Genomic DNA, 15,977 nt, shown 5'->3' with positions numbered 1-15,977 from the left:
GGCTGGATGAGCTTGAGCAACAGCAGACCTACGTGGGGGGTGAAGGCTGCTCCACGCCAAGTTAGCAAGGAGACGTGAGTAGCGGCTTCATTCATCGGCACGTCCACGTACAGATATAGGTCATATTAGTTCATATTATTATTACACTCACATACAGTGTGTTACTTTAATGTACATGTTAATGTAACGTGTGTGTGTGTGTCCTCCACTGGCTAGGCCTGTGCGGCGTGGGCCTAAGGTGGTCATGTTGTCGACAGGTCACGCCGAGGTCAGACACAAGACAGAGTACACCCAGATAATGATCAGTCACATCCTCCTCTGTTACTATGGCAAGCGGCCACCGACAGTAGTCTTGGCAACATCCGCTTAACATCACATTGGGATTTGTGGTTTTCAATATTCATGTCTTAGGCATTATGGCATTCAAAGTTTGTCATTGAAGAGTACAACGAAATGCATTTATGGCGTCTAGGCAAACGGGTCACAGCCATTATAGGCGACCCCGGAGCAATTAGGGGTTTAGTGCCTTGCTCAGGGACACTTCGACACGCGGTCCACCAGGGATTCGAACCGCTGCAAGCTGCCGACTTTTGCGATCGTTAGACACCGGATCTACCGATTGAGCCACCGATCACCCCCGCTACATAAATGTGTTTGGATCAGGAACATGAAGGCGCCGTCCTGTCGCCGTGCCTACCCGAATGCATTCTGGCCGGGTCACGATAATCACGTCCGATTGTACTTGCCCCGCGTGGACATCACCCCCGTGTGACCCCACTTCGAGCACATCGTCCGCTCCCTGGCCCCGAGTCCAGGAAGCTGGCTCGTCAACGACATGGGTTACTCCACCTCAGGGGACATCGACGGGCGCAAGGCCTACATCCTGTAGAGCTCTTAACTCCGTGTTGAAGTTCAGTCACATTCAAGTGTCTTGACTCTATGCAGTTGAGTTTATTTTGCCTGTAAATGTCATAATAAAGACTAACCCTGATAAACAGGCATTTGTGTCCCGGGTGTATATACGTGTCTCTGACACATTTACATTGATGCTAAAACGTACATGTTTTTTTATGTGCACTGTCCCACTGACCCACTGTCAACTTAAGGGCTAAACAAATACATTAATCCAGCTGCTTAGAGGTAGCATAACGTTTTAAAGGTACATTTGATTAATTTATCCGTGTGATTATGATGTGATCTGTTGATTTGTGTCCTTCAATAAATCATTATTGGAATGTTCCATTACAGAGCACTATATACTGTCTATGTCAAATATCAACAAATAAAGTATCTGAGACTCTGAAGAGGATCATTGTTTTTTAATCTAAAGTCATAGATTTAAACTCATATAGCATGTAATTTGTCTTTTACTCTAGTAGTTTAGGAGTAAACAAATCCTAAAAAAAAAAAAATCCTCTTACACATACGATAAGTGTATGTGGGTTATTTGTCTCAGTTGAACCTAGCCAGATATTATCCTATGCAAGTCTGATGGACTGCATAGAGTCCAAGACTTTGTCATGTAGGCTATCAAAATAAAAAGACAGTTTCAAATAAAATCCTTCTTTCACTCACTCTACTGTATACAGTTTGATAGTGTGATAGATAAATAAAAAGGTGTAAAAGGGGCGCAGGGGTTAAGGCAGCCAGCTAGAGGTCTGAAGGTTGCCGGTTTGATACTTAATTTAATTTAATGTTGTTGTTTTTTTACATTTAACTGAAGCCTTCATGCAAATCGATTTACAATATCTGTCTAAGTAAGTGAATCATCTATCCTTCAGTAATCATAAGAAAAAATAAATTGAGAATTTCCAATTCAGGCTTGTGTGAACATTGATGACACAAGCCTGATTCTCATTCGAGGAATCACTGTTCTATTTATATCTATATCTTGCCCTTATATCACTATTTGCACTTCTGGTTGGTTGCTAAACTGCATTTTGTTGTATTGTACTTGTTGTATGACAATAAAGTTGAATCTAATCTTATCAAATCTAATCAACAGATCATTTTCATGCGCTGTGTGGCTGCTCTAACCCGTTCAAATGAAATGCACAAGCGCCACTGACACTGACGTCCGTGGTGTGGTCCTGGCGTAACATGTCCTATTCTTCACACAGGGTACTGTCAGCTGTCAGAACTATGCATTAAGACTATGCCTGAAGTGACCTGATCAACTATCATGCTTTCACCATCCCTGCATCTGCCTACGTTTCCCAGGTCGGTCCAATTGGTTGGCATACATAGGTTCCATTACTGACAGCCCACCCAGCCAATGCCAAAAGCAACATTTAATTTAAATCTCTTGAAGTAGAAGTGGAATTCCATCAGTAAATTCCTCCGCTCTTGTCGTTCTAGAACTCCGATGGCTGCTACTCTGGCCTGGGCAGTGTTCTAGAACTCTGGCCTGGGCAGCGGTGTCAGTAGCAGGCTGTGGAGCTGGGGAGATTCTTCATCAGGGAGTTCTACACCGTCTTTGACAGACAGAACAACATGGTGGGTCTGGCCCAGGCAGTGTAAGCAGAACCAGACACACCTCCACAGAGCTCAAATATCCCTAACAATAAGTCCTCTAATAGAGAGTACCGGTAGTATGTTTTATTTGATGCTAGAAAGTATGGAGAAGATCAAAGATGGAAAGATGTGCATAACTGCCTATGAATTAAATATATTTGAACATTGCAAAAACATTGTCTGTGTAATTGATTTTTGGGGTGTATGGGTGATCTATGTATCTGAGAGCTCATGTAGTGGGGTCACAGTACAGTCAAGCGACCATCTTTGCTTGCTGCCGTTAAGGCCAGAGGTAATAGAAATCACTTGTAGTCTTTTCTAACAGACCAGTTCTTTTGTATCTGAACAGGCACCAACATAAGGCTGTATCTTTTGACTTTTCAAGCTCTTTCGTTGAGGTAGAACCGTCCTCTTAGAGGTGGCACCTTTCTGTAATCTAAGAAAAAGCAGGGAAGTTGGACGGATGCTGGTGGTATTCCGCGCTGCAGCTGTGCTGCAACTACTTACAGTTATTGCTGTAGAACTTGTTACCTTTCAGAAGGACGCAACAAGGTGACCTCACTGACAACTTACTGTAAATTGAGTACGCCTACAGGTGAATGATTGTAGATAATCATGATGAGACTCGTCATGCCGAGGGCTCTTGTGTGCAGCGCTGGTTCAGCCCGTGGATCAGTATAAGGTGTTTATCTTGCTAGTTTAGACACCGTGTAACCTGTGTATCTTAATATAAGGTGTTTATCTTGCTAGTTTAGACACAGTGTAACCTGTGTATCTTAATATAAGGTGTTTATCTTGCTAGTTTAGACACTGTAACCTGTGTATCTTAACATCCCAAATCACTATAGTCCGTTAGGCCAATCATTCTCTTATCTCCTGTAAGAGTTAATAGTTCCTCTGCTGTTTATGGTTCTCTCAAAGCAAACAAGCTTTAGTTGATGTCCGTAGACCCATGTCTACAGAACAAGCGAAGTCATAATTTGCCATCAATCCACACATAATACCCCAGAATGACAAAGTGTAAAAACATTCTTAGACTTTTCAGGACATTTATTACAGGTTTGCCACCATTACTCTTTTCTTTTCAATCTTCTCCCTCTCTTTTCTGTTTTCATCTCCTTCAGGATTTGACACTTTTTACATTTTTTTTATCTAAAACGCAATATCTAAAACGCAAAAAGGTCAACAAACCGACTAACCCTAACCCCAACCCCAGCTTTGCTTACTCTTTTCTTTTCAATTTCCTCCATCTCCTCCTTTTCTTTCCCGACTCTCTCTCTCTCCTCCTCTGCCCTTTTCATCCCCTCCATCCTTTTCCTCCAAAAATATTTTTCTTTTCCTGTGGGGCTGCTCTCTGAGCTGCTCTCTGTGGGGCTGCTCCCTGGACCTGTGAGGCTGCTCCCTGGACCTGTGGGGCTGCTCTCTGTGAGGCTGCTGTCTGGGCCTGTGGGGCTGCTCTCTGGGCTGCTCTCTGGACCTGGGGGGCTGCTCTCTGAGCTGCTCCCTGGGCCGCTCTCTGGACCTGGGGGGCTGCTCTCTGAGCTGCTCCCTGGGCTGCTCCCTGGGCCTGTGGGGCTGCTCTCTGTGGGGCTGCTGTCTGGGCCTGGGCTGCTATCTGGGCCTGGGCCAGTCTCTCGGCTGCTCTCTGGGCCTGTAGGGCTGCTCTCTCGGCTGCTCCCTTGGCCCACGGGGCTGCTGTCGGACTCTGGGCCGCTGTCCGGGCACGGGCTGCTTTCTGGGCTGCTCTGTGGGCTGCTATCTGGGCCTTGGCTACTATCTGGTCCTGGGCCGCTCTGTGGGCCCTCTGGTCCTGTAGGGCTGCTCTCTGGGCCTGGCTGGCTTCTCTCTGGCGTGCCTCTACCTGAGGGATGCTTACCTTGATCACATTGGCATATGAAGCCTTGGGTTGGTTATCCCCGGGAGAAGCCACGGCCATAGAGGCAGAGGTGGCCTCGGGTTCAGCCTGGACCTCTAGGGGGGAGGCTGCTCCCTGGACCTGGTTGCCCTCGGGGGCGGCCATGATGGGGGCAACCGTGGCCACAGGCAACCGTGGCCACATGGCTACAATATGAAAAACTTCTTCAGACCCGCCTCCATCTCCTTTCTCATCCTTTCGATATCCTGCTCTCTGAGCTGCTCTCTGTGGGGCTGCTCCCTGGACCTGTGAGGCTGCTCCCTGGACCTGTGGGGCTGCTCTCTGTGAGGCTGCTGTCTGGGCCTGTGGGGCTGCTCTCTGGGCTGCTCTCTGGACCTGGGGGGCTGCTCTCTGAGCTGCTCCCTGGGCCGCTCTCTGGACCTGGGGGGCTGCTCTCTGAGCTGCTCCCTGGGCTGCTCCCTGGACCTGTGGGGCTGCTCTCTGTGGGGCTGCTGTCTGGGCCTGGGCTGCTATCTGGGCCTGGGCCAGTCTCTCGGCTGCTCTCTGGGCCTGTAGGGCTGCTCTCTCAGCTGCTCCCTTGGCCCACGGGGCTGCTGTCGGACTCTGGGCTGCTGTCCGGGCACGGGCTGCTTTCTGGGCTGCTCTGTGGGCTGCTATCTGGGCCTTGGCTACTATCTGGTCCTGGGCCGCTCTGTGGGCCCTCTGGTCCTGTAGGGCTGCTCTCTGGGCCTGGCTGGCTTCTCTCTGGCGTGCCTCTACCTGAGGGATGCTTACCTTGATCACATTGGCATATGAAGCCTTGGGTTGGTTGTCCCCGGGAGCAGCCACGGCCATAGAGGCAGAGGTGGCCTCGGGTTCAGCCTGGACTTCTAGGGGGGAGGCTGCTCCCTGGACCTGGTTGCCCTCGGGGGCGGCCATGATGGGGGCAACCGTGGCCACAGGCAACCGTGGCCACATGGCTACAATATGAAAAACAAGGAAGAGAATGTGAAATTAAGTATTTTAATGTATATATTATTATTATATAATTACTTGTCCCCTATGAGTTCATGGATGACTGTGAGGCTGTTTGAACTTCAAAAGTGACTGACTGTTGATATTGCGCGACATTATGATTGAGGCATTAGTTGTCATGACAACAGGTGCAACGTGGGAAAAAGCCATATCCTTGTAGTATTTCTACCTTAAAAAATGATGGCTAGGACGTCGGGTTGTAAAGCGAAAGCTTCTTTATATAAAAAATCTGTTGGCCTACACTTTTGATCACTTTCAAACAATAAAAGAGCTATTGGATATTCACTTTAATTCTGGACGTTACAATTTGCATTTCTCAAAACCAACAAACTAAACTGTCAACTTCCATGACGTCTTGCCGCAAGGCCTTCTGGGACCTGCAGTTCTACCTATTCTTAGCCAATACAACAGAAATTTACTTCTTTATGTTATTTTAGCGAACGGGAACTGGTAGTGTAACTCGCCCCATGCGGGAGTCGAACCCCGATCTCCCGCATCACCGACGGCCGCGCTAACCACAACACCAAGAGAGTTAACTCCCTTGGAGGAGCTGTTAACGGGGCCTCATACAGGATCGTTACACTAGCTCTTGTAGCGAACGGAGACTGGTAGTGCAACTCGCCCCATGCGGGAGTCGAACCCCGATCTCCCGCATCACCGACGGCCGCGCTAACCACAACATCAAGAGAGTTAACTCCCTTGGAGGAGCTGTTAACGGGCCTCATACAGGATCGTTACATTATGTAATATATATTAATCAATCTCTTTTAATTGTCAATCATGTAACATATTAATCAATCATGTAACCTATAAAGTTAATCCTGTAACCTATAAAGTTAATCATGTAACCTATACAGTTACAACAATCCTATGAATACAGTCAGGCCGTCAAGCCCATAGACTTTTACTTGTCAAGGCAATTTTTTTATGTGCAAATCTGTAATTCAAGACTCTCTGGTAATTTACGCACAAGACCCACGTTGATCTCTACTCAGCGCACACACACACACACACACACACACACACACACACAGACACACACACACACACACACACACACACACACACACACACACACACACACACACACCACTGAGTTGGTCCTCCAGGCTGGCTGCTGTCTGGGCCTTGTTGTTGTCCCTGGGGGCGGCCATGATGGGGGCGGCCCTGATGGCTTTGGTTAAGGCGATCTCCTCATCGTCCGACTCATTTTCCAGCCTCCAAGCTTCGTCAAAATTAAAGCCTCCCTGACTCTTCTTCTTTTTATTTGCCATTTCTGAACAAGGAATCTGAACAAGGAAAGATAATGTGAAATTACGTATTTTATATTTATATATTATTATTATTATAGAATTACTTGTCCCCTATGAGTTCATGGATGACTGTGAGGCTGTTTGAACTTCAAAAGTGACTGACGTTGCCCATCTGAGTGGAATACAAGTTCCAATAGCCACATCAGTTACAGAGATGCATATGCTTCATACACATGTTTGAGGGCTTGAACTTAAGGCTTGAAGATTTATCAATTGGATTCTACAAAGGCAAATCCCACTTCCTTTCTATGTTCCACATTAATATCACAGTGAGTACAGGGCAGGCTAGCTAGCTAGACATTAATAATATCACTATCACAAGCCCATAGACTTTGACAAGTAGCTAACACAGGCTTACCTTGCTTGTCACGCGTGTTGCTCCTTCTCATACCGAAGTTAAACTGGCCTGATAAACTGGCGCGTGGCTTTTGGACATTTGATTGTGACGTCAAATGTCCTCTCGACTGTTATGATTATGAAGTCATCCTGCATGTTTTCTGAACATTCTGATCTCAGGAGTTCCATTTTTAACCAAAGAAAATTATTAAAAACAATGATAATAATACAAAGAATAATATTAAAAAGCCCCATATGTATTAATCTCTCATTCTGATCATTAAAGCATTAAAGCCCTCGAAAATAATATGATATCATCAAAATATCATCATGATCAAAATGCAGGGTTCCCACGGGTCCTTGAAGTCCTTGAAAGTTTGTGAATTTGCGGAAAAAAAAATCAAGGCCTTGAAAGTTTTGAAAAATAGACATGGGTCCTTGAAAGTGCTTGAATTTCCCTCTCTCTCGATTTTTGTTTTGGTTTAGAGAGGGAGAGAGAGGGGAATTCAATTCAATTCTTTTTAACGTAATGTTAGTAAATATGCTACGTTACGCTGTCTGCATGTTTCTTCCGCTATCTGAGTCGCACCACGCACTTGCCTCAAGAAAATTCCGGTGCAGGTTAAGCGGCAGCAAGCAGCTGTAGCTATGCCTGGCAAATGTAAATTTCAGGATGTGTGGCTCACTAAAGACATTTACAAGCAATGGATTATTAAAGATTCACTGAACCTACATATGGCCCGATGCAAAGCCTGCGGCAAATCGATCAAACTTGATGCGATGGGCGAAGCTGCATTGACAAGCCATGCTGCTGGAGCGTCACACAAGAGATGCCGCTACAAGGACAACAACACCATGTTGCCGGACGAAATAAATGTTAATTCTATGATTAAGAATAATTCCTCCCTCCCTGGATTTGGATTTTACAGTCGGATGATATGAAATGCAATATAATACAATACAGAGTATAGTGTTATATTACTCTGACACATTCAGACAAAACAAAGTGTGTGTGCACGCGTGCATGTGTGTGTGTCTGTGCCTGCGTGTATGTGTGTGTGCATGTGTGTGTGTGTCCGTGCGTGTGTGTGTGTGTGTGTGTGTGTGTGTCTGTTCATATGTGTGTGTACGTGTGTGTGTGTGTGTGTGTGTCTGTCCTGCTCCTCAGTGCTGCTGCACCCTGGGGACCATGTCCTGGACGATCCTGAGGGTTGTTAGAGTAAATTATTCAGTAATGGCAGCCTGTTTCGTTTCAAGATGTATAAGAAAATATATTTAATATTCTTCTGCAGAAGGAGGAAGTTTACAAGCACGTCAGACAAGTCTTAACAGTGAAAGTTCCTCGTAAAGTCCAGATCATTCATTTCATCTCAGTATTTATACAATCAGGTACCCTCAGGTAAGGGGTCCGCCCTCAGGTGAGGTTTAGACCAATCATGAGCAATGGGTGTGGACTTGTACATTGATGAAGATGATTTTGATGAAGGCTAGGGGGGAAACGGCCCCCACTTTCTCCTAGTTACACAAAGGTGAAAAGGGAACACAATAGCCTGGTTTAGTCTGTACTGGGTCTGGGGCAACACAAAAGTCCAAAACTGCTCTAGATGGGTTGGTCCACTCCGAGACAAAAGAGGGCAATCAGGTCTTTGTAATCATTTAAATGTGTCCGCCGCCCAGCCGATGTCAAGCTTCAAGCAGAGAAACCGGTTCTATTGTGTAACAACAAACAGGAAATCAGCTTCCATAGCTTTGCCCCAAGACATCCAAAGTTTGAATCTTAAATGTAGAAGAATGTCTTTTACATATAATAATTTTCTCTCACAGGGTCCTGTCCTGAGGCAGCTGGGGTCCGGCCGTCACAGGGGCTGGATGAGCTTGAGCAACAGCAGACCTACGTGGGGGGTGAAGGCTGCTCCACGCCAAGTTAGCAAGGAGACGTGAGTAGCGGCTTCATTCATCGGCACGTCAACGTACAGATATAGGTCATATTAGGTCATATTATTATTACACTCACATACAGTGTGTTACTTTAATGTACATGTAAATGTAACGTGTGTGTATGTGTGTCCTCCACTGGCTAGGCCTGTGCAGCGTGGGCCTTTAAGGTGGTCATGTTGTCGACAGGTCACGCCGAGGTCAGACACAAGACAGAGTACACCCAGATAATGATCAGTCACATCCTCCTCTGTTACTATGGCAAGCGGCCACCGACAGTAGTCTTGGCAACATCCGCTTAACATCACATTGGGATTTGTGGTTTTCAATATTCATGTCTTAGGCATTATGGCATTCAAAGTTTGTCATTGCAGAGTACAACGAAATGCATTTATGGCGTCTAGGCAAACGGGTCACAGCCATTATAGGCGACCCCGGAGCAATTAGGGGTTTAGTGCTTGCTCAGGGACACTTCGACACGCGGCCCACCAGGGATTCGAACCGCTGCAAGCTGCCGACTTTTGCGATCGTTAGACACCGGATCTACCGATTGAGCCACCGATCACCCCCGCTACATAAATGTGTGCTTTGTATGTGTTTGGATCAGGAACATGAAGGCGCCGTCCTGTCGCCGTGCCTACCCGAATGCATTCTGGCCGGGTCAGGATAATCACGTCCGATTGTACTTGCCCCGCGTGGAGATCACCCCCGTGTGACCCCACTTCGAGCACATCGTCCGCTCCCTGGCCCCGAATCCAGGAAGCTGGCCCGTCAACGACATGGGTTACTCCACCTCAGGGGACATCGACGGGCGCAAGGCCTACATCCTGTAGAGCTCTTGACTCCGTGTTGAAGTTCAGTCACATTCAAGTGTCTTGACTCTATGCAGTTGAGTTTATTTTGCCTGTAAAGGTCATAATAAAGACTAACCCTGATAAACAGGCATTTGTGTCCCGGGTGTATATACGTTTCTCTGACACATTTACATTGATGCTAAAACGTACATGTTTTTTTATGTGCACTGTCCCACTGACCCACTGTCAACTTAAACCGAGTTCCCCAAAGTATTTCCTGACCATGTGACCTGATGAAATGAATTTAATGAATTTGAAATGAATTTAAGTGTTACTTTGGCATCATCTAATGCACTGTATTTCAGATTGGTTACTTAGTCTTAGATACAGTAACTGTTTGCAAAATAACTGTTATTGTTATTGCTGGAAATAAGGTTTGGTTTTGAGACTTCTCCTATTGTTTCAAGACCTCAGAAAGCAGTTCTGCAAAGAGTAGCCGTTTTCCTTTAGAACTAACAGATTTTCCCCACCTTCCCAATCGCTTCTCCCCACACAGAAATAATCTGGATTTGGTGGGTGGAAGATTGCAGCACTTGAGGCAAAGCCAACCGCATGACATTACATAAAGCTTTTTTTTATTTTATCTATCTCTCTTCATTAGAGGTTAATCTGTTCTAACCAACTGTCAACTGATGATGAAGGTTCAGTTGAATGTATCTGGGTGAATATATCACAGCAAACTCCCATGCCCTATGTTAGTTGTTATCAATTTTTTTTTTAAATGTATGAATAAAATGCTGCCATTTGATTAAATAAACGTTTAACATTATTTAATAATTGTTCAGAACTTTTCATAAACAATTGAACTGACAAAGCCATTGAGAGGAACATCTCTTCTATAGCTATAGTTATGCCAGATCTAACAGTCTAACAGATCTCGAGTTTCTGGGAAGGGTGACTCTGAGGAGACTTTTGGGTGTATTAATAGTGAGGCTTGCCGGGTCTCCCTTACTGCCTGTGTCTGCGTTATCTACGCTCAGCAGATGGGCTAAACAACGAGCTGCCCATCTGTAGACAGACTATACAATGCTACAGAGATAAGCATATTGCATAAACGCTAGTTAACAGAAAGCAGGACCTCCTCTGCAGAGGACAAGGAACGCTGCCAGGTTCAAGGCTAGGCTACTGGAACTGTGCTTGTTGTGGATGGGGTTGGAGGGAGCAATGAGATCTTTTTATTTATTTTAGTAGCCTATAGTTATTAGTACCTGTTACATTAGTGTTAGCTTTACCATACTTTATTTATTTTTTTAAATGTATGAGTGGGGCAGTCCCACTCATATTTTTCTTTTTAATGACAGATATTGTAGAGATTATGACAGGAAGGATGGGTGAGAGAGAGAGAAGGGATGACATGCAGGATGTGTCCGCGGCTGGAATCGAACCGGGAACCCTGTGGTACATGGTCAGCGCTTAATCCACTACGCCACCTAAGCGCCCCTACCATACCATTTCTAGATATTATGTCAGGTAATCCCTGTACCTGTTACTCTGTTACCTAGGTATAGTACTAAATGAACCAACCCCCCCCCCCCCCACACACACACACACACACACTACACACACGCGTGTCTAGCCCTCCAGCCCTCAGGCATGTACTCATGGAGACGGAGAGTACTCTTACTGTATAGTAGCAGAGAGCTGTGTAGGTGCTGGCAGCTTAGACATTCTCACTGAGACAAATTTAATATGATGTGTTTGTTTGGGGATTAAATGTGGTCCGAATGCTCTCTAAAATCTGGATTACAGACAGATGTACGTCACACAGGAAGATTGTCCCAGAAATACATTATTCTTAGAAGTTGCTGTATTTTCAGCAATGTTGTCTGTTAGGTCTTCACAAGAAACACTCAACCAAGACATTCGCCTGCAATGTTGTTGACTTTACTTTAGTCTGACAACAAGTAAAATACCAACTATGTGGCCATAAATAATGCTCAAACACATTTCCTTCAAACATGCTTTTTAATAAAAGCCTTTATTTATCAAATCTCCTCCAAAAGCATACATTCGAAACATTGGTGATGATGCAACAATAACCGATCTCAGTTTGGCAGCTGGTGGACCAACATCTGTGTGAGACGGTTACTTTGCACAGAGAATGACTCCGACATGCTGACATGACTACAGTAGCAATAGAGCTTCGTGCGTTGTGAGACTGGTCAACCCAGCTCATGCTTGTGGCTAACTACAGACTACATACAGTACCATTTTCACTAATACTGGCTGGATGGAACACTGGATAGAAAACCCACACAAAATGATATCAGTCTGATATCATTAATCTAATGTAACTCAAACAATCAAAGAGAAAAGAAAAAAAGAGATCTTTGTGAAACCATGGCAATATAAAAGAAAACAGTTCACTTAAGGCTGTTCAAGTTTATCACTGATAAAGCTTTATATGTCTTTAAAATCCCTTCAAATAAATATCTCTCTTAAAACAGACATCATCATGCATCATGACATTACACATTGGCATTCATAAATATATTACCCCCACACATCTTGTGTGTGACCAGCCATAAGCAACATCTAATCCAGTCCAATGCATCATCTTCAACAACTTAAGGTATAATGGCATATGAATCTATCAGTGCACTAAAAGTATGTAATGTAATGTAGTCAATAAAATAGACAAATAAATAGGAATACATGAAGTAACATATAAATAAATAAATAAATAGCTCTTGAAAATCTATACCTTTTCCAGCATTAAGAGTTAATTTATGTAATACAATTTCTGATTTGTTTGCTTGATTATGATATTACAAATGGCAACACTTGGTGCAATTATGCAAGGATATGACATGTGTCAAGGCTCTTCTAATCTGGTTAAGGAGGCAAAATTGGGCATTCAGCCCAGTAATTCAAACACATGTTCTCTGTTTTGAGTGGGGAAGATCCAGTCCTCTGGTTTGAGTATATCAGTATGTTGCTTAGACTACATAGTGTACGTTTCTAGCAGTAAGAATGAAGATAATAGGAAAGCTGTACAAGTTGAGTCAAGTAGTAAGAACATTGTAGCTGGAGAGTCTTCCAGAGTTCCACGAAATCCTTTTTGAGCTCAGCCATAGCACTCACAGAAATCCTTCTCCTCAGTGTGCAAGATGGAAGTCATTACCACTTTGCTCAAGTCAAATAACTGTCTTGTCTCATCTGGTGCATTAAAACCAGTAGGTTCCCCTGAAATAGGGCAGCCGTGGAGAGTCTCAGCAGTACACACACCAGTAGATGAGGTTGAAGATGATATAGGCTCCAGGGAAGATCATGCGGGAGTATGTGTCGATGACGTGGGTGTTCTGGATAATGCTGAAGCTGCGCTTCTTCTTGGTTCCTGTGGACTCATTGTCCAGGGAGAGATGCACCACCATGTGCTCCTGCTTCTCCGGAGGGTCCTCATGCACCATGGGGGACCTGGTGTACCCTGCCAGACTGTTTGTGTCTGCCTCGCTGTAGGTCCCATCCAGGATCATGGTCCTGGTGTGGGACATGCCACAGGTGCAGGGGAGGGACTGAAGGGCAGACAGGGAGACACACAGAGAGAGAGAAGATCAGGGCAAGTAACCATACTAATGGTGGCAAGAAATATACTAGAAAATATTGTTTGGGTAAAATGCTCCTTCTAATGGTTCTAGTACCGGTTTCCTGGACATAGATTAGGACAAAGCATCCTCAGTGGAGATTCTACATTGGAGGTGTGATTTAGTCCAGGACCTGGGGCTGTGTTCAGGAAACAGCCCCATAGAGTAGTACAATATTGGTAATGATGTGGGACCTTTACCTGCTTGTTGGCCTTTTCTCTGAGCTTCCGGTCTTTTCCGTCTCTTACTGTTGTCAGGTAGTTAACAGCAGCGTATTCCAACACCGATAGGAATACAAACACAAAGCTGACCCAGAGGTAAATGTCCACAGCTTTGATGTAGGAGACCCGGGGCATGGAGGCGTTCACTCCAGTGATGATGGTGGACATGGTGAGCACTGTGGTGATACCTGAAGCATAGTCAACACATGACCCCTGGTTAGAGCTGTTTAAAACGTAAGGATGCAGGATAGGCTACTTTAGTCAAAATGCAGGCAGCCACGTCCATAGACGTGAACAAACTAATCTGTCTATTGTAATCATACCTAATGACACTCTGGCAGGTACGGCCCGGCGGTCGATCCAGAAGGACACCCAGGACAGCATGACCATCAGAGTGGCAGGGAAGTAGGTCTGGAGCAGGAAGAAGAAGATGTGCCGCCGCAGGGTGAAGTTGATGTACAGACGATTGTACCAGCCTGGAGAGAGGAGGCGAAAAAACAGCACAAATAGGAAAATGTATTTTTGGTGAGGCAAATAAAACCCATATACTGTAGACTGTTGCTCAAGAAATATTCTACAATTGTGTAATGTTGATTAAAGGCATTTTGAATATGAATATCTTGAAACATTGATTCATAGTTATGTTAGAGTGTACTTCACAGTTGTTCAGACCAGACCAAATTCATGAGCCTACCAGTGCTGCTGTAAAAAGCCAGTCTGGAGGTAGTATGAAACTTCTGAATAAGGAACTGAGAAAGAGAGATCTTGTCATCTGTGCTCAGGGACTCATCCCCGCTTTTCCAGTAGAGCATGAGGTCCTCATCTGTGTAAGCATCTAGGGACAAAGGATATGGATTTCAAATCTAGCTCATAGATAGAGGATTTTAAATCTAACTCTCATAAAATACCCTCATTAGAATGTGAAGGACAGTGAGGGCACTTACAGCTCTCCAACTCTAACGTGCAGGTCTGTGAGTCCAGAGGGAAACGACTGAAGTCCATATTACAGGCAGCAGTAACTGTGACCCTGGGGATGATTCAAGGACACAACAGCATTACATTTCCATGATGACTCAAACAACAACACATCAACAGAAAACAGCCCAACTGTAGAGTTTGATTCTATGAGATTAGGTACATGTCTGTTGGGCAAATGTGGAGTATAAAGAGTTAGCTACAGTAGATAGCGTCATAGAAATGCCCTTTTAACAACAGTTATGTATTCAAACAACTGTTTTTAGTACTTGGGGGGTGATACAATAATACAACTCCCAGTGCAGCCTCCTAACCTCAGGCTGTACAGCACGTGGCCATCTGGAAACACCCGCAGCATGATGTTTTCAGTGGTGGTGTCGTGGATGAAAGACCTCTTGGAGTGGACAAAGAACACATCAGGCACCCAGATCTTCTTCACCAGACGCCCATCGAAGGTCATGCTCTTATTAGTGGTGCTGGGGAAGGACAGCCTCTCATCTTTCCAGTAGTGTCTCAGATAAAGGGTCATGGTGAAGTCCTGGGGTTTACAGAAAAACACAGATAGATAGCCTCTAGATTAATGTACTACTGCAGCCTTGTACAGTATGAATCCTCGCCTTTCATGAACAGAGATTTTTTTAGATTGAACCATTGATTGTATGCTGGGATTACCAGGGTTTCTTCCTGCCCTCAGGATTACAGGGTATGTGTATGATCAAACATATGTTGCTAGCATGAGCATGGAACATATGTTCAGAGAAAGAAGTCTGAGCCACATAATGACAATTCTGGTTAAGAGCTTACATTGGTAAATGACACAATATCCCTTTCCTTCCCGTACCCTTGTTGCTATGTTATTATGCACACAGGACAGTTCTGTGCCGACTAAGCTACTCTCCATCACCACCGCAGATCACTCGCGGCATTATGTAATAGCAGCTTTGTGATATGACTCTGATATGAAATAATAACTCTGGAGGACTATTTACAAATCGAGACCAATTTGTATACTGCATAATGATGATATAATAAATATCAGACCCACTTTATTTTTTTATTCAAATTCATTTGGGGTCTGATATTATATCATTAAGCATAGTTATCATCTAAAAGCTCTGTCTGTCTTAATACAATAAAATACCAAATACTGAGATCCAAATTCTATGTAATCCTTAGTTGTCCGCCCACAGAGAGGCTTACACAACATCAGGACAGCAGTTTGGAGTCCAATTTGCAGCTTAGAGCAGGAGACCCATTTAATTACATCACTATGGAGTATACATGTGACCCTTAGTTTGAACACAATAAATATGTTTTAGCACTGGGCTCTTATTTTCCTTTTGAGTATCCATCTA

General features: G+C 44.6%; 1 protein-coding gene across 1 annotated transcript; it reads right to left on the bottom strand.

The window, feature by feature from the left end:
* Positions 1 to 13,054: 13,054 nt before the first annotated feature.
* LOC308152592 (gamma-aminobutyric acid receptor subunit rho-2-like) lies at positions 13,055 to 15,151 on the bottom strand (the record flags this gene model as incomplete). Its single annotated transcript, XM_080525601.1, has 6 exons — positions 13,055 to 13,357; positions 13,627 to 13,835; positions 13,971 to 14,123; positions 14,342 to 14,482; positions 14,592 to 14,674; positions 14,937 to 15,151. The coding sequence occupies 6 exons, from the start codon at positions 15,149 to 15,151 to the stop codon at positions 13,055 to 13,057; spliced, it is 1,104 nt and encodes a 367-aa protein (XP_080381727.1).
* Between the last annotated feature and the right edge of the window lie 826 nt (positions 15,152 to 15,977).

Source organism: Nansenia antarctica (assembly GCF_963989245.1).
Source record: "Nansenia antarctica genome assembly, chromosome: 3".
NCBI classification, from domain to species: Eukaryota; Metazoa; Chordata; class Actinopteri; order Argentiniformes; family Microstomatidae; genus Nansenia; species Nansenia antarctica.
This window is presented reverse-complemented; position numbering and strand designations above follow the sequence as displayed.